At 41.4% G+C, this 20,558-nt stretch overlaps 1 protein-coding gene across 1 annotated transcript in view; it reads left to right on the forward strand.

Moving 5' to 3' along the window:
* Positions 1-20,558, forward strand: part of LOC117442880 (NT-3 growth factor receptor-like) — a 210,293-nt gene that overhangs the window by 173,020 nt on the left and 16,715 nt on the right. Inside the window, exons 5-7 of the mRNA XM_034078826.1 lie at positions 7,644-7,798; positions 8,910-9,052; positions 11,252-11,393. Of these exons, the coding sequence (XP_033934717.1) occupies positions 7,644-7,798; positions 8,910-9,052; positions 11,252-11,393 (440 nt within the window). The remainder of the gene's footprint in view (positions 1-7,643; positions 7,799-8,909; positions 9,053-11,251; positions 11,394-20,558) is intronic.

The raw sequence follows: 20,558 nt of genomic DNA on the forward strand, positions 1-20,558 counted from the left end.
ACTCGAGAAGCCAATCTGATGGCATGACAGCTAGATTATATACGTCCCCCTCTATTATAATAATGACTACGGGCCACAATGTTTGAGTGACAAGTGATCTATGGGAAGTGTTGCTCAGAAATGAGTGCTTTGCATCAAACATGGAGGCAAACAATAGAGTGATACGATTAAAAAAAAACAGCAACACAATGCAAATCCATATACCATGAAAAACACGGTCTCTTCTCTTTTGCAGAACTTAGCCTACTGCATACACTTTACAATGATGACGGCTACAGATGCATTTTACATTTCCAACATAAGCAAAACAATTGGTTTTCATTTCCAGTCAACCATCTTTTTTGTCACTTGATCGCCAGCTGGTTCAAGCTGTTTAAACTCATAACTTTACCTCCTACTGACTTTATGTTTCTGTTTATGTGTCAATTTTATATGAAAAATATAAAAGATGCTCATTAAATGTGCTGGCTTAATACATAATAATGCTGCTTAAAGGCTAGCGAACTAGCGTAAGCTAACTAGCCTAAAATAACTAGCCTAAGATCACTAGCTTAAGATAACTAGTTTAAGATAACTAGCTTAAAATAACTAGCTTAAGATAACTAGCTTAAAATAACTAGCCTAAGATAACTAGCCTAAAATTACTAGCCTAAGATAACTAGCGTAAGATAACTAGTTTAAGATAACTAGCTTAAGATAACTAGCTTAAGATAACTAGCTTAAGATAACTAGCTTAAAATAACTAGCCTAAAATAACTAGCCTAAGATAACTAGCTTAACAAAACTAGCTTAAGATAACTAGCCTAAAATAACTAGCCTAAGATAACTAGCTTAAAATAACTAGCTTAAAATAACTAGCCTAATATAACTAGCTTAAAATAACTAGCTTAAAATAACTAGCCTAAAATAACTAGCCTAAAATAACTAGCTTAAAATAACTAGCCTAAGATAACTAGCTTAAGAAAACTAGCTTAAGATAACTAGCCTAAAATTACTAGCCTAAGATAACTAGCTTAAAATAACTAGCCTAAGATAACTAGCTGAAAATAACTAGCTTAAGAAAACTAGCTTAAGATAACTAGCCTAAAATAACTAGCCTAAGATAACTAGCTTAAAATAACTAGCTTAAGATAACTAGCTTAAAATAACTAGCCTAAAATAACTAGCTTAAAATAACTAGCCTAAAATAACTAGCTTAAGATAACTAGCCTAAAATAACTAGCCTAAGATAACTAGCTTAAAATAACTAGCCTAAGATAACTAGCTGAAAATAACTAGCTTAAGAAAACTAGCTTAAGATAACTAGCCTAAAATAACTAGCCTAAGATAACTAGCTTAAAATAACTAGCTTAAGATAACTAGCTTAAAATAACTAGCCTAAAATAACTAGCTTAAAATAACTATCCTAAAATAACTAGCCTAAGATAACTAGCTTAAAATAACTAGCCTAAAATAACTAGCTTAAAATAACTATATTAAGATAACTAGCTTAAGATAACTAGCTTAAAATAACTAGCCTAAAATAACTAGTTTAAAATAACTAGATTAAGATAACTATCTTAAGATAACTAGCTTAAAATAACTAGCCTAAAATAACTAGCCTAAGATAACTAGCTTAAAATAACTAGCCTAAGATAACTAGCTTAACAAAACTAGCTTAAGATAACTAGCCTAAAATAACTAGCTTAAAATAACTAGCCTAATATAACTAGCTTAAAATAACTAGCTTAAAATAACTAGCCTAAAATAACTAGCCTAAGATAACTAGCTTAAAATAACTAGCCTAAAATAACTAGCTTAAGAAAACTAGCTTAAGATAACTAGCTTAAAATAACTAGCCTAAAATAACTAGCTTAAAATAACTAGCCTAAAATAACTAGCCTAAGATAACTAGCTTAAAATAACTAGCTTAAAATAACTAGCCTAATATAACTAACTTAAAATAACTAGCTTAAAATAACTAGCCTAAAATAACTAGCCTAAGATAACTAGCTTACAATAACTAGCCTAAGATAACTAGCTTAACATAACTAGCTTAAGATAACTAGCTTAAAATCACTAGCCTAAAAATAACTAGCTTAAAATAACTAGCCTAAAATAACTAGCCTAAGATAACTAGCTTAAAATAACTAGCCTAAAATAACTAGCTTAAAATAACTATATTAAGATAACTAGCTTAAGATAACTAGCTTAAATAACTAGCCTAAGATAACTAGCTTAAAATAACTAGCCTAAAATAACTAGCTTAAAATAACTATATTAAGATAACTAGCTTAAGATAACTAGCTTAAATAACTAGCCTAAGATAACTAGCTTAAAATAACTAGCCTAAAATAACTAGTTTAAAATAACTATCTTAAGATAACTAGCTTAAGATAACTAGCTTAAGATAACTAGCGTAATCTAACGTGTAAACTCTGAAAATGTGTTGATTACTTCACCTGCTGACATCTTAGGTTTCCAGTTGTTATTGTAAAAACTAAGTGGTTGATTCAGTCTTATTTATGTAGTAAATCGGGACTTCACCCAAATATCATGCACCATCTTGTAACCCACAACCATTGTTTGTCCATTTTGGGCATTGGAACAAATCCAAGTAGAAAGAGATCATGAATATCTGAGAGTTTTTGTTGTTTTCATTTTGAATCAACTCGTCCCTAGTTTCCAGTGTCCTTGTAAAACAAACATAAATCCAAGCAGTTTACTTATTATGAAGCTTAAGGGGAAACAATAGATTGGCGCTGTCGGCAGGTGTACTTATAGTAAGGGTTGAATGCATTACCATCCACATTTACTGTATTATATTAAGAGCAACTAACACTAACATATTTCAGCTGAATCACAATAAACCCAGGCATCCGAGGAAATGCACCCACGATCAGCAGCACTGTGGTAAATACAGCGATGTATTAAACACACAGGATTTAAAAACCTCACATAATTCCTGACAACAGTATGAGGAGAGCATTCAAGCTGAGATCAAAGCGCTGAGTAACAATGTGGTATATAGCTTATCGCTGCCTGTGATCCACGGCTCCTCAGCCAAAGCACCTGTGTGTACATTTCCCAGAAAAACAGCCTCCGGTGGTGATCATTACGTCTTCTCTGCGGAGCGGGGGCATCGTTAGCCAGCTCCATGGAAACATCACGCTGTTAGCTCTCCGTATCGGGGCCACGCTGCTGTTTGCTTTGGTTCTTTTCCAAGTCTAATCGGCTCTCCTCGAGACATCTATCAACTTCCAGCTGTCAGTTTCATGTCTTTTATTCGTCTTGTATATATCGTGGAGTGGTGGCATCACAACGATGTTACTGTACAACAGCGTTAAGATACAAACATGTGTCAAATGGGAGAAATTCCGGTAGAATATTATTTGACCGGAACATTTAAAAAGCCTATTGAAGAAGAAGATTTAACTTATTGTCATTACGTAGTACAGATAGTATGTAACGAAACGGTTTCTCTGCATTTGACCCATTATGAACGGCGCCCGGGGTGCCTTGCTCAGGGACACCTCGGTAGTCTTTCCGGGACTTGAACTGGTGACCTTCCAGTTGCCAAGCCAAGTCCCTATCGACTTCGCCACCACAGCCCTATGTTTTAACTCTTAACACAAATAACTTCCCCCAGCTTTAGGCCAACATATTAATAGCAACAAAAGTACGCACGGCTCTAAACACACTCATTGTAGGCCTCTGGCATTAATGTCTATTTATGTATATTATTAAGCAGCACTTATTAATTATATTACTTAGTTGTATACCCCGTTCTTCTAGGCTCTTTTTTGTTGTGGGACTGTGGGACTGCGGGAAACGGTATCTCGAGATTTATGTATGTATAACACATGTAGACATTTTGACAATAAAGCTGACTTTGACTTAACTTATATTCAAATAAATAAATAATGATTTACAAAATAAAAGGGGATACATACATACCGTTTCTATAAAATGCACGTAGGCCTGTATGGATCATAACAATTGAACTATTCCAACTCATCTTTAATACACTTCACGTTAAGTGGAATCATGTTCCCTACATATGACGACGGGAGAGATTGAAATTTGACAGATGTTTACAGCTGTACATTATTGGCTGGTGTTTGAAACCTTCTCGTTTAAATGGACCCGCTTCCTGCCTGCTTGCAGCTGCATGACGGCCCCGCACAGCTCTGCCCAGAGGAATGGTGTAATATATGGAGGTGGTGGTTCTTATTAACAATTAACATAATTACAGTATGAAGGGACCATGCTCTGCTGAGCTCTGATCCCTCGTGGTTGAACTCACTCAGCGTTTAGTGCTCTAACGCATCGGCATGGAGGAAACCACCTGTCTGTGATGAGAGCTCCTCTGCGCTGCAGCTTTTATAGCACACATTAGGAGCGGTGCACTGTGGGGGGTTTCGCTTCTACCTGCAATGTAAAGGAGATATTTGTTTAACTCGGTATTCAAACGGGTAAACTAGGGGCTATGTTTATACTTTGTTAGTCGTAGGTTGTTCTCTTGCACTGTATATATACACCTATAGTGAAACTATATATATATCCTTCTACTGTACATATTAGCTGTTTATTTTTTACAATATCTTCATCTCATTTGCAATGGCTTGTGAACATGCTTATGGAACAAAACTATTTCCCACTTTGGGATCAATAAAGTATTTTTTTAGACTCAATATATTTGTTAAATAAGACAAAGGTGTTTAAGGCAAGGCAAGGCAAGTTTATTTATATAGCACTTTTCAACGCAAGGCAATTCAAAGTGCTTTACAAAAAAAATAAAAAATGAAAGACATTAAGCATTAAAAAAGAAAAGCTTTAAGAGAGTCACAAGTGTTTTTATTGCAACTATGATATATACTGGACTTGGAAAGCATTCAGACCTTCATGTTGTGGAATTTAATGTTTAATAACCGAGTCATTGATTCCCGAAAAACATTTCCTGGAAAATAATATTTACTCTCTTTTTCCGTCTGTTATTCATCAGATAACAACGACAGTTATTGTACAGGGTGTTAACAAGTATTAAGGCTATTCAAAAGTATTAAACGGCATTTTCCACGGTATTACATGTTGTAGCTTGTCTTCAATAAGTATCTAAATTGCCAAAGAGGTTGTGTTCTACCGTCTGCCTGAATGTAGTCATGGCGTAGGTGTGTCGTGTGATTCTGTGTGGTTTATTGATGGCATCCCGTTGGATTGGACGTCATCTGAACAGGACGTCGCGCGCTCACTGCTCGATAGCGCGAAGGCCCGTTTACGCCGGTTGCTAAGCAACATCGTTATGAGGGAAGTCTGCGTCCAAATGGTTGGAAGATAACGAGGAAGGACAATCCATACTGTATAGTCAATGTGAGGTCGTGTGTCGTTAACCGGTTAGAACTCCAAGTGGCGATGAGGTCTTAAAACGTACGGGAAGGGTCTTAAAAAAGGTTTTACATGTGACTTCAGGATTCCAGCAGACACCCTGTTGTAGCTAGACGTGTCGACAGCACATGTTGCCTGAGATAATACCTGGAAAGTATTAGATAATGGAAATAGTCTGTGTGATCTGTTAAAAAATATATATTTATGTCTGCTTTTGTTGTCTTTTTAATCTCTTCCGTTTTAAAGTACAGTTAGGTTTTTCCATCACAGATCTAACAACAAAGTGGTTTTGTTGCTCGATAAAGAATCAGTGTTTTCAACAAAGTGCTGCAATTGAAGACACAAGGAAGTCGCACACGTTTAGATGTTATCTCGTTATTGTTTCCTCTTCATAATGCACTGGAAAAAGCAACACATGCAGAACAGAATGGATATATCTGGTGTATCCCATTATCTCACACCTCCACGGTGAACGGCTCAGCATCAGATCCAGTGAACACCTGCACATAATAACCCAGATCCACCTGCGCACATCTATTCTCATTACTTCATAGAGCACGGCGGACACAGCACATTCATTATTCATGCTGTCTGCAAACTCTTACTGACCTCTGTCAAGGACATTCGGACAGGCATTCATCTTGACAAAATTGGCCAATCACGGCCTCTAAATTGGACATATGCAAAAACGCAGAGGCGGAGTATGGGGAATAATGTGACTCTGCCTCTGCACACGGCACTGACGGTGATACGTGTGCACACAGGCCTAATGACACCTTTCTGAATCTAATACAGCCGCATGTACCCCGGGCTCTGATTTGACCTTCGACCTTCTCACATTTGAAATGCCGCAGAGATGGCCTTCATTGTTTTTCATCTGGTCTGTTTATCTGAATGCATCTGAAGCAGGGCATTATGGGTAAGCAGTCAATTGGTTTGTGTTAGTGTCGGAGTACTATAGATTTTATTTCTGGGATATTTATTGTGGAATAATGCTGCTGATTTGGTGATGGTTTGCATGCAGATTGAGATTGTTATTGCTTCCTGTATTGCTGTTGCTAATAGAGAAGTGTGTACAGCAGCAGCCTGAAGTTTCTCTTAAACACTAGATTGTATTTAATTTCTCCTCCTAATCAGATAAGATAAAGATAAGAGGTACTTTATTGATCCCAATTTGGGAAAAGTGTGCATTGCAGCCCGGTCACATGACTTCACGTCACCACCGCTAAGCTAAAGGTGGCTAATGTTGGGCTATAAAGGAACTACAGCACGGTCACATGACTTCACGTCACCACCGCTAAGCTAAAGGTGGCTAATGTTGGGCTATAAAGGAACTACAGCCCGGTCACATGACTTCACGTCACCACCGCTAAGCTAAAGGTGGCTAATGTTGGGCTATAAAGGAACTACAGCACGGTCACATGACTTCACGTCACCACCGCTAAGCTAAAGGTGGCTAATGTTGGGCTATAAAGGAACTACAGCACGGTCACATGACTTCACGTCACCACCGCTAAGCTAAAGGTGGCTAATGTTGGGCTATAAAGGAACTACAGCCCGGTCACATGACTTCACGTCACCACCGCTAAGCTAAAGGTGGCTAATGTTGGGCTATAAAGGAACTACAGCACGGCCTCATGACTTCACGTCACCACCGCTAAGCTAAAGGTGGCTAATGTTGGGCTATAAAGGAACTACAGCCCGGTCACATGACTTCACGTCACCACCGCTAAGCTAAAGGTGGCTAATGTTGGGCTATAAAGGAACTACAGCACGGCCTCATGACTTCACGTCACCACCGCTAAGCTAAAGGCGGCTAATGTTGGGCTATAAAGGAACTACAGCCCGGTCACATGACTTCACGTCACCACCGCTAAGCTAAAGGCGGCTAATGTTGGGCTATAAAGAAACTACAGCCCGGTCACATGACTTCACGTCACCACCGCTAAGCTAAAGGTGGCTAATGTTGGGCGTGATGACATTTAGTCGTCTCGTTTAGACACTTTTTAGCATCCACCGTGTTTGTATTCACCAGTGGGTGCACTGGATGTGTATTTTGTAACTTGTGTATTTAAAATGTTATCGTAACTGCATGCTTCTAAATTAACAAAAAGCTATCTTTGGCTCTTTTCTTTTGCTGTAACAGTTGTTCTGTAATTTATCTTGCAATATGTTCCCAGATATTTCTGTGACATTAACACAGAAGTGCGTTACGTCCCCACCAATCAGACTGGTTTCACCTCCTTGTTTATCGTGCTGTTCCCTCGTTGTGTTTGCAGGCGCCTGGAGAGCGTGGTGTTTGAGTGCGGCTGTGACATCCGCTGGGTCCAGCTGTGGCAGCAGAGAGGAGACGCCGCGCTGCACACGCAGCAGCTGTACTGCAAGAACGGAGCCTCCAAGATACGCCTGCACAACATGTACATCCACAACTGTGGTAAGAGCATGAGGAGGAGGAGGAGGAGGAGGAGGAGGAGGAGGAGGAGGAGGAGGAGGAGGAGGAGGAGGAGGAGAAAAAGAAAAAGGAAGGAGGGAAACAAAGGAGATGGGCTGAAGGGAGCAGACAGGAAAAGCAGGAAAGGGTTGAAGGTGGAATAGAAGAAAGAGGAAGAGGAGGAGGAGGAAGAGGAGGAGGAGGAAGAGGAGGTGTTACAGAGTTCAGAGGGTGAATCTGATGCGTTGATTCTGACAGAGGCTGTAGACTCTGCGGAATAATCTCCTGCTGGTGACTCATCCCTGTGACATCTAATATTTGCAGGAGCGTGTGTGTGTGTGTGTGTGTGTGTGTGTGTGTGTGTGTGTGTGTGTGTGTGTGTGTGTGTGTGTGTGTGTGTGTGTGTGTGTGTGTGTGTGTGTGTGTGTGTGTGTGGCTCCTTTGTACTCATTTGGTTACATTAATGAAAAGTGATTAATTGATTTTGTGTGAAAGCATGTCGACCCAGGCGGCAACAGGTGTGTGTTAACATGAGCTTCCACTGTGTGTGTGTGTGTGTGTGTGTGTGTGTGTGTGTGTGTGTGTGTGTGTGTGTGTGTGTGTGTGTGTGTGTGTGTGTGTGTGTGTGTGTGTGTGTGTGTGTATACAACATTGAAATGTAACTAAGTACATTTACTCAAGTACTGTACTTGAATATAACGTGTGGGTACTTGAGTATTAACTTATCCTGCTGCTTTTTACATCTATTGCATTTGGATTCAATACTTCAATTATCACGTGTACTAAAGTACCTTTTTACATACATAATATGATATATGAATATATATATATATATATATATCTACTCAGGGTTACACAAGGCATCTACACATTAATCTACACTGATAACAAACTAATTATAATATCTTATTATATACAAGTTTTGACATATTCTACAGAAGTACCTGATGTCAGAACGTGCTGCTCCTTTAGCTGAAACAGAGGGAACGAGTGATTCTTCTCTCTCTGTTTATGTATTTGTGTTAACATGCACTGTGTGTGTGTGTGTGTGTGTGTGTGTGTGTGTGTGTGTGTGTGTGTGTGTGTGTGTGTGTGTGTGTGTGTGTGTTTTCAGACCTGCCAGAGATCAGTGTGAGCCACAGCAGTTTGTTGGTGATGGAGGGAGACAACGTGACGGTGAGCTGCAACGGATCGGGAGCGCCGCTGCCCGAAGTGGACTGGACCGTCAGCGACCTGCACTCCATCAACACACACCTGGTACACACACACACACACACACACACACACACGCTCCATCAAGACATACCTGGTACACACACACACACACACACACACACACACGCTCCATCAAGACATACCTGGTACACTCACACACACAGACACACACACATGCTCCATCAACACACACCTGGTACACACACACACACACACACGCGCACACACACACACACACACACATGCTCCATCAACACACACACACACACACACGCTCCATCAACACACACCTGTACACACACACACACACACACACACACACACACACACACCACACACACACACACACACACTGGTACACACACACACACACACACGCACACGCACACACACACATTGGAGGCTGATGCTAACACACCACCTGTGTCTACATACTTTCACCACAAATCAATGTATCCCTTTTTATTAATGTAACAGAATGAGGACAAATCTGGCACACACACACACTCTCTCCTCACACACACACACACACACCACACACACACACACACACACACACACACACACACACACACACACACACACACACACACACACACACACACCACACACACACCACACACACAATGAGTTAGCTTGTACGGCTTAGCTACAAAATAACCGAGTGGCAGTTAATACAAATGCCACCAAAGTAACCGTGTATGTAAAACACTCTTCTCAACACTGAGCACTCGACTCATGTCATGTCATCAGAAGTGAATTGCAGCGTCCTCACGTGTGATGCACGGGGCCCGGCGTAGCTGCTCTGCCGCGCTCTGATTAGCTGCAGATACAATACACGCTTGTTGCACGAGACTGACAGTCCTGAGCTGAACCCGCGGTGAGGCCCCGGGGACGAGCCGCGCAGAACAGCTGGGTCTGAAACATTTCTCATCAGTGCTGCGGCGACTTTACAGAAGAAAGTCACCTCCGCCTCGGGCTGCATGTTTGAGGAGGGACACCGGAGCTCAGGAGTACAGAGGGACTGAAGGAAAAGAAGGGAACAGTTGGTCAACATGTGTACAATGCTAATAACCCTAGATCCCCGCAGTGGATACGTCCCACAGGGTCAGGGTATAGTATGTACGTGTTCCCGTAGGTAGATTTGGTTTGCAGATAAAAGACAAGGGATCCATTATGACCCACATTACATGTCACTTGTTAGACGCTTTTATCCAAATCGACTTACATACTGTACTCAATACTGTGATCAATCCCCACAGGAGAAATGTGGGGTGAAGTGTCTCAGGGATACAATGACATGCTGACTGCAGTGGGGTTTGAACCTGTGACCCCCTGCTCTGAACACCAATACTAAACCCACTGCACCACACGCCCCCTTACCCACATTTTAAAACACACACACAGCATCTCTCAAAGTACGCCCCGCTCCGTCACATCTAAACACATTTAACATGCGTCAAAGCACCGGTACGACCATGAGCAATACAGAGAGTTAACACGTAGATACATGGCCATTGCTACAATAGCACATGTGGAACACTGCACCATGGTGTGTACTCTATTTATCAACACATTCGTATTGCACTGTGTAGATTTTGAAAGCACTAAATGTCAAACGTACAACACTCTTGCTGCATGTCTAATAAAGCTACTCCCCCTGGTGTGCACTCAAGATCCAAAGGCTTTATTGTCAATTTGCAATATCTATATCGTAGTTGTTGGCTCTTCTAACAGCAACGCATACAATATAATCAAGACACGGACAGAGAGAAAGACAACGTGTGCCGGGAAATACAAAATACATGCATTTCCGCAGGGTGCCACATTTCATGTCTTAGGTATCACATGTAACATCATGGCTTTAACATGTAATCCCATGGGTTACACATGGACATGTACATGGTCTTCACACCAAGAAGTTCAAAAACCACATGTTGCTGTGGTGGCCGACCAATGCCTAAAACATTTTCCTTTTTGAAAAACACGTTGAAGTTTCAAAAAATATGCAAATATAAAAAGACAGCGATGCCGAAACACATGCAAATGAAGAAACAACTGAATGACACAGCGTTTGCTAAAAGCGCTGCATAAACAAAACATGTAAAACAGAAGGAGATTATTATATTATTCACTTTCTTTTGGGGGGTAATTTAATTAGTTTAGCCGCAGGAATATAACGGTATACGCTCGATATCCCTCCCAATGACTCTCCGCCTGTGTCTCTTTCTCCTTCTTCAGTCTAATGTGTACTGGCCGAACATCCACTCCATCAACCTGACTCTGTTCAACATCAGCCGGGAAGACAACAACTTCCAGCTGACGTGCATCGCAGAGAACGTGGTGGGAATGAGCAACTCCTCCATCCAGCTCAACGTGCAGTGTGAGTACCATGCATCTAATACAACGGGGGTAGAGGTGTGAAGGCTACGCATTGGACACATGGCTAATATCTTATAACACATATCTTAAAGGGGATCTATCATGTAAAATGCACTTTTTGATGTCTTTTATACATATGTGTCCCCGGTGTGTCGGGAGACTCACACAGTGTCAGCAAACAAAACCCTCTCTCTTTTCCTCCGTGCGCAAATCCCCAAAAACGGGGGAACAACGGAGCTGATCCAGATTTGTCATCCGATATGACGTAATCATTTACGTCATCGGATGGTGGACCCACGGCCCTATCAGAAACGTTGCTATCAGAAACAATGCCCGACGTAGTTTGGATGTAATATGGTCTTTGTTTACATTAGCATCGCTAGCACTCAGAGCTAACCTGTAACCTGCACTGGAGAATATGTGTAAAGAAGCAGGAAATATAAAAAGGAACTCACCTTGTGGTAAACCCGCAAGAAAAGAAGCATTTCAGCTCCATGCTGTTTCAGAGATAATCCCTGATATGGCGTTTCATTACCGCAGCATTTAGCTGAGAATCTACCGGGTCCCCCATGAGCAGGCATAAGCTCCGCCCCCCTCTTTTTTCAGCACTTTAGTAACGGGGCTGAAACGGAGGGACGTGAGGCTAGAACGGGTGATCTGTTTGGTATTTGGAGCAAAACATTTCATGTTTTTTATATATTTGTATATATATGAGACCTATGCTATTGCCTACACATAGCATGATAGGAGACCTTTCACTACAAGTAGACAGATGACCTGCTTGTACTCGGTTTACTTTATTGCCTTAATTTAAATACTAATGTGTCTTCCGATACAATATTTAGTGATACTATTTTTACTTTGGTTTAAAATCTTACGATCTGGTATCGACATGATTTCAGCAAGTCTAACAGTCAACTTATGTAGTAAATATGAACACAACATGAATCATTTTACTCCAATCAAAAGCACTGAATTTAAAGGAAATACAAAAGTATTTAACATTGTGTTCATCCGTTGTCTTCCATTATAAATAGATATAACAACGTCAGGGAACATTGCAAAGTGGATAATTTGTGCCGATGCTGAATTGAGAGACATGGAGGATATCATTAATATTAAGTCAAAATATTCACACAAGAAAAAACTACTCTTCAAATGTTTGTATATCTTTGTTATTGTGCAAAACACCTTCTCAAGGTCTTACATGTTTTCTAAAGTACTCAAATGTATCTTTAAGTAATGCAAATCAAGCAATAAAGTTGTTTTCAATGTAACAATTTAAGGAAATTCATTAGCATACTAAGATATTCCTTATTTTGTAATAAACACGTTGGGCAGCCGAGGTTAATGGGAGTGTTTATAGATTAGCAAATAAAACCAAAGTACCGAACAAATGGAAATGAAGACAGAATGATGGTGTCTTTTTATTACAGTTCAAGGAGAACCTGAATGTAAATCCAAAGCCATTCATCCAATAAACCGTCACTAAACACATAGTGCTGGAAAAAAGCAACGATATTTTGGTTTTGACCAAAGTGGAGGACAGGCAGAATAATATTGACTCCACTGGATGCTGTTGTTTGCTGTTGATTTAACGTGTGGTCCGTGCGGATTAACCCAGGGATAAATGTAGTGTGAACATCTGTACGCACTAACAACCTCCATCAATCATCAATTCCACCTCCACAAGGTGTATAACATCTCAATTAACGGCCATTTATCTATATTAGGTCTCATGCCGACCGTCCTTAAATGTAATCCAGATGATATTGAAATGTCCTCTTTAATGTTTTTTGCCAAGTTTAGTAATATTTATTCATTTTGTCGAAGACAGTGCTGATTGGGTGGATTTGCAGCTGTTCTAATTAACTCGTTGTGTCCAATGAATGGAAGGTAAGCGGCATATTGATTGAGTGCTAAATCACCTAAGATTACCTCAAATCTATAACAATTTTCCGCATTATCCAATATTTGGATTATTATGTTAATGTGTGTGTGTTGGGCGTGTGGAGATTGTGACGGAGCGGATCACATGAGGCCACTGACTCCGCCACTGACAGCCGACACACACGCACACACACAACACACCAGAAAAGACGGAGGCGCATCACTTCCGTGTTTTAAATTCCTGCTATGAACCAATTATTTAATTTACGTTTGTTAATTATGGGGAATGATTATATTAAGAGGTGGTTAACCTGTTTATGTTTGGGTCGGATTTGTATGTTGAAATGTGGTTTGGAGTGTAATGGTTGTCACCTGTTGACGGTGAGCCTGGTGGGAGGGGCTACGGGTTGATACGGGGCGGGGTTGGCCCTGGAAGGGGAACTCGGGGAATGTTGCAGAGAAGGCAACAGCTGAACACGTTTACTCTCCGGGAGTGATGGACGGCCTGTTTGTGGATTTTTATGTTGTCGTCTAACTTGTGCTGGTTCGCTATTTATTGTTTTGCTGCTGAAAATAAAGTTTTGGAGCTTACCCGACCGACTAGGCCAGTGTTTTCGGACGGACAATTAGAACCCCATCACAGAGATATTAAGAGTTTGGGTTTTTCTGCTCTCCTTTATGTTTCAAAAGTCACGTAGATTATAATAGGCACGGTTGCCACTGAGTTTTCAGATTCATTTTGAAATGATCAGGCCGACAGCAGCGACCAACCCTGTAATTCAGGGGTGTCAAACTCAAGGCCCGGGGGCCAAATCCGGCCCGCCACTTCATTTTCTGTGGCCCACAAGAGCTTGCAAAGAATATAATACGTTTATTATAATGTTACGTGCCGCTTTACAGGAGAACGTTGCCCATAAACTACATGTCCCACAATGCATCTCATTTTGTGACATACGCAATGAAGAGACTTGCAATGATTTGCCCTAGACTTCTGCTTTCAGACGTAGTTAATTATTAAGTTATTACCCTATCCGATAATAATCCAATGCAGAGGCAATATTGTAAAATTATACATTATTTTATATTTATTATCTATATTTATTTATATAGTCTTAAAGTTACCACCGGCCCTTTGAGTGCAACCATAATTCTAATGTGGCCCGCGATGAAATTGAGTTTGACACCCCTGCTGTAATGAATGTATTAAAAACATCCTTATTTAGAATGCATCTGGCTCGAAGGCAACAACGCTGGCTTTCAATTGCACACGATGCCTTTCGTGGCAGCTTTGATGGACTGATGTGTTCGACTGAAATGCATCTGGTATTAATGACACGGACAGTCTAAGAGAATAATTGAAAAAGAGGGGGGGAAACATCCTGTATCAAGTCGAACAGCCACATTATGCAGGTACATTTAAAATGCTCTGATGTGTTGCACAGTTACACATCTAATGAAATTGATGTAGCCAATTAGCACGAATATACCCTCCAGCCCACATGAAAGCAAAGCCTTGATCCGAGCGGAAGAATCCCCTCAGCTATGGAAAAGCAATGATTTGGTAACCATCCGAATGTTCCTCTTGATATTCAGACCATCATTTACACTCGTACACTGCACGTTATGTTAGATACGTTTACCCCGTGGATCGGCCTTGGGCAGAAATGCGACGGACGGTGTTCACAGCCAATATTTTATTAAAGGTGCCTGACGTGTTTGTCTCTTTGTAGCAACCATGCTGTTGTCGAGCACAATGTATTATGGGAGCTTGCGATGCATCAGGCTGCGGGACAGGGGGAACGTGTCGTCCATTCAAACCCTCCCCGCTGAAGCACGGCAGCCAAAGAGCGTGCTAACATGACAGATTGACTTCTGCAACATCTAGTCTTCAGGGCTTCCTCTACGCGGACACTCTACAGATGCACGTCTCCAGGCATGTTCTTCCATTCTGTTGTCACTCTCCGCTGGTGCTGCAAATTAACTTATTAATTTTTCACTACGTGCTTCGATGGTAATTACATGTCCTCCCTGCGCAGCCTATTGTCTCTGGAAATGTCATAAAATAGCTTAAACTGCTGCTCTGATTAGCGAGCGATGTGATTGACAGCGAAATTACCAGCCGTCAAGAAACGTTCCCTGCATTCAAAGATGAGTTTCTTTTTTTAGCGTAACTGTAATTAACCACAATGCAAATTCTGCACAGCCATTGTTCTGCCGCTGCCTGGAACAAAGCAGCTGTGCAGCGTGGTAGACTCACACGACGTAACGTCCTCTTCTTTAGTCCTACTGTGAAGTCAACAGAAAAGACGGACAGGGGGACAACATTTTCCTAATTGGACATCTCATCCTCGGAGGCCTTTCGCCAGCATCCCAAATAATGATTTCATCCATCCCGAAGACGGTGTACATTCTCCTAAATAAACAGTTTAATTTCTGCAAAAAGCATAAGGTTCAAATAATTGTCATTATAGTTATATCTTATAAACTGCTTCGAGCTAGTTTTTTAAAAGTCAGACAGGTCATGATACCCCATCTATATTAACACATGTATCTGTATAAACATCTCCTTTACACAACTGTATGTCTTCCCGCCAAAAATGCGATTTAACTTTACACGATTACATTTGAACAGATCATCATAAAGGTATAACTGACTTTCATATTTACTCATTTATACTTAAGAGAGCTAACACGCATCATAAAGCCACTTCTTTAGCTGTTAGCTCCATGTAGCCAAGCAGGACTTTGCCACCAAGTGGATGCTAACTTCTAAGATGACTAGCTCTCTTGCCGATTCGAACATCGATTTCATTTTCTTACGATGTATCTCGGACAAATTAGGTTAGTTCAACGGAGAGGTAACCAGAGGCGCGGGAAGGTATTTTGAGTGGGGGTGCTGAGGACGCACACACACACACACACACACACACACACACACACACACACCACACACACACACACACACACACACACACACACACACACACACCACACACACACACACACACACACACACACACACACACACACACACACACACACACACACACAAACAGAGGGTCTGAATGACACAAGCACCCTTTTATTTCCGTCGAGTTGCCATGGCGACCAGAGAGACAAGATCTCCCAAACAACTTCAGAGTAGCAAAGGGGAGGTTTGAAGGTCTCTGTTGCATTCACTGAACACGGGAAATTACAGTGCTGCCGTCCTCTCGAGTGTCTTGATGAGGTTCTCGTAAAGCACGGTTAATGTATTATATTATTGAGGTAGAATTGTCCGGTGCTACAGAGAAAACATTCGGGGCAGGCAAAAATAATATTTTACCAACAATGTGGAATTTATTGGCTACATATCACACAGAGTATGCACAGCGGGAGCAGCAATAAACGTCAAATAATAACCCTTTGTCAACCTGCTTTTTAGCGTAGTCATGTGTCCCCTTTGACGTATCCGTGTGCTGCTTATTCTGGGTTCAAATGCTTTGGTTAAACTCATACGTGGCGCCTGTCTCATACTCTCCTGTCAACGCAAGCCACATCTGATTGGAACATGGCATTTACATTATTCAACCAGTGTTAGATAACTTTGCACAACAAGCGCTTGTGTTCCCATTGATCAAAGGCATGTCGTTATCAAGCTTGTCATCCATATAAGCGCCACAAGGACACCGTGTTGTTACAGACCAGTATGGAGCGCAGTGATGACTCTGTGTTGTATTGAGTGAGACTTGGGTGACAGCCACGCTCAGGGGAAAATGGCTCGTCCCCAACTGTCCATCGAGAAGAGAATTTCATTATTTCCTCTTTTCTCTCTCTCCCAGTCTTTTTGTTGCTCAGCCATATACCGCCCTCCTGCCAATCGTCTCCGTCCTCTTTCTTTCCCATCATCTCTATCCAGTCTTCTTTGTTCCCCGCTCACACAATCACAGCTCTGCAAAACGCCCCCACACTAGCAGCTTCACACACACTCTTGCCTTAGCCTTTAGTGCAATTGAATGACTTCTTTGTCACTATTGTCTAGCAGGAACAATTTCACCAAAGTAATTTATGAAATAACAGCTTCCAAAACACTACTGAATACTGCATTCATCTTAATACCGGACAATATCTCGGTATGAAAACATGAGCTACCCATTGCACGACAATTTACAACCATTGTTATATATATATAACCAGGTTTTGACAATGTAAATAAAGTGTAGTCTTTACAATTATGATGGCTTTATGCCAGGAAATAACTACCGTACTTTTCGGACTATAAGCCGCGACTTTTTTCCCCATTTTGTTTGTACAGCTAGCGGCCACTAGGGAACCTCCTAAATCTATGGATTTTACAGGTCAAATTAACCACCTTTAACGCTATGGGCTCTATGACCGTCCGCGCCCGCCACCTTTAAGCGGCGGCTACAGCGGAAAAGCTGGAGGCCGGAAAAGAGTGAGACAGGTAGCGCGCCAAGTAAAAGTGGAACCGAGAGACAGAACGAGAGCAAGACAGACGGACAATTTAGCTGCGCGGCTTATATGCAGGTGCGCTTTATAGTCCGAAAGTACGGTAGATGGATGGATGGATGGATAGATGGATGGATAGATAGATGGATAGCTAGATAGATAGATGGATAGATGGATGGACTGGATAAATAGATGGATAGAAGATAGATAGATAGATGGATAGATGGATGGATGGATAAGATAGATGGATCGATAGATGGATAGATAGATCGATAGACTGGATGGATGGATAGATAGATGGATAGATGGGATGGATGGATGGATGATGGATAGATGGATGTATAGATAATAGATAGATGGATGGATAAGATAGATAGATACCGTACTTTTCGGACTATACAACCGCGACTTTTTCCCCCATTTTGTTTGTACAGCTAACGGCCACTAGGGAACCTCCTAAATCTATGGATTTACAGGTAAAATTAACCACCTTTAACCCTATGGGCTCTATGACCGGTCCGAGCCCGCCACCTCTAAGCGGCGGGCTCCAGCAGGAAAAGCTGGAGGCCGGAAAAAAGTGAGACAGGTAGCGCGCCAAAGTAAAAGTGGGAACCGAGATACAGAACGAGAGCAAGACAGACGGACAGTTTAGCTGCAGCGGCTTATATGCAGGTGCGCTTTATAGTCCGAAAAGTACGGTAGATGGATGGATGGATGGATAGATGGATGGATGGATAGATAGATGGATAGATAGATAGATAGATAGATAGATGGATAGATGGATGGATGGATAGATAGATGGATAGATAGATGGATAGATAGATAGATAGATGGATGGATGGATAGATAGATGGATAGATGGATGGATGGATGGGATAGATAGATAGATGGATAGATGGATGGATGGATGGATGGATAGATGGATCGATGGATGTATAGATAAATAGATAGATGGATGGATAAGATAGATAGATACCGTACTTTTCGGACTATAAGCCGCGACTTTTTCCCCCATTTTTTGTGTACAGCTAACGGCCACTAGGGAACCTCCTAAAACTATGGAATTTACAGGTCAAATTAACCACCTTTAACCCTACGGGCTCTAGGACCGGTCCGCACCCGCCACCTTTAAGCGGCGGGCTCCAGCAGGAAAAGCTGGAAGCCGGAAAAGAGTGAGACAGGTAGCGCGCCAAAGTGAAAGTGGAACCGAGAGACAGAACGAGAGCAAGACAGACGGACAGTTTAGCTGCAGCGGCTTATATGCAGGTGCGCTTTATAGTCCGAAAAGTACGGTAGTTCTTAAGACTTGTTGTCACACCACATGTTTTTAACTCCCAATTGTCCAAATGGGCCAGCAACAAGCAACAAGTACACTATCAGCTAAGACAGACACTGCGTTATTTTCTTTATTTGTTTATTCTACACATGGCAGTTATTTTAAAACAAAACATGTACACTCTTTTTGTAGCCCACGGTGGAAAGGAAAAGAAACTCTTAAAATATAATAACCATAAAATCAAAAGCAATGTTCTGTCGATCACAGTTGCTTACACAGATCTACAGAAACATAAAACCAGAACACAATCAAAAGTAATCTCCATTCTGTCTGATTACGCTTTCTTAATAATAAATTTTCTTAAACACAAGGATGTTCATACAGCCCTTTAAATCTCACGGTAAAGACTGAGGTATCTGTTACATTGATTGTCATTCTGTATAGACATTCTTGGTCCCTAGAGGATGAACCATAAAGCCGTGGGTTTACCTGACCCTTTTTTTGGTGTCAAAGTTTTACCTTATTCAGCAAATATAATAATATCTGAACATCGGCCTTTTGGTGCAACATGTTTGCAGACATGCATGTCACCCAGAGGATGAGCCCTTCAGACTTCAGTGATCTCCTTAATGTTTGTATCTAACGCTACATTGAGGGTTGTGGCTTTGATTTAAATGTCACTGTATTCATCGGACCAAGAGTCTCTTTAAATAAAGATGAAGATGATGATGATGATCGGGTGGATTGCATTTAAATCAGCTTCAAATATGCATGTCCTCCTCAGGAAGACACGCAACAACCACTGAGGTCACAAATGGTATACTATTTTTCATATAATGGGACATGTGAGGCTTGGAGGGCTACAAACAAAAGGTTGTCCGTGTGTGTGTGTGTGTGTGTGTGTGTGTGTGTGTGTGTGTGTGTGTGTGTGTGTGTGTGTGTGTGTGTGTGTGTGTGTGTGTGTGTGTGTGTGTGTGTGTGTGTGTGTGTGACATCGGTCTCACAAAGACGTGTGCCCTGCGGTCTCCAAACCATGCGACATCTCTCTTCGCCTGCATTCCTCAATAAATGCATATTTGTAATTGGTTAATGAACCTCGGCCCTAATCCCCGATTCAAATTATAATCAGGAAACATGTACAGTAGATGTTATGTAACGCATTGCATGAACCTCCAGGAGGGTATTCACAAGGGAAGCTGCGGGATTGTCTGAATAACAACACATGCAGCCGTGATCTAGCGGAAAGGATTGCTCTCGCACGCCTATAGAAATCTCAGCGAGCGGAGGAATGCAGAACAGACACACAGCGAGTCTGTCAGATGTGCTTGCCTGCCGAATATTTAGTTTTGATGATGTAGCTGCAAAAGTGACTCATTGCACAGACAAATCAGTGCATGAATTGTTTATGAAATGCATTTGATGGAATTGAAGTGATAAATTGCCGTTCAGCTTGGCGGCGTTGTAGATTCAGCTGCTGCACGTCAGCAAAGAGAAGCCCTGCGCTCGTTCATCGGAAGAGATTCCTTCTGTCTTTCTCGAGCAAGAGGAGTC

This window comes from Pseudochaenichthys georgianus, chromosome 3 (genome assembly GCF_902827115.2).
Source record: "Pseudochaenichthys georgianus chromosome 3, fPseGeo1.2, whole genome shotgun sequence".
Lineage (NCBI taxonomy): Eukaryota > Metazoa > Chordata > Actinopteri > Perciformes > Channichthyidae > Pseudochaenichthys > Pseudochaenichthys georgianus.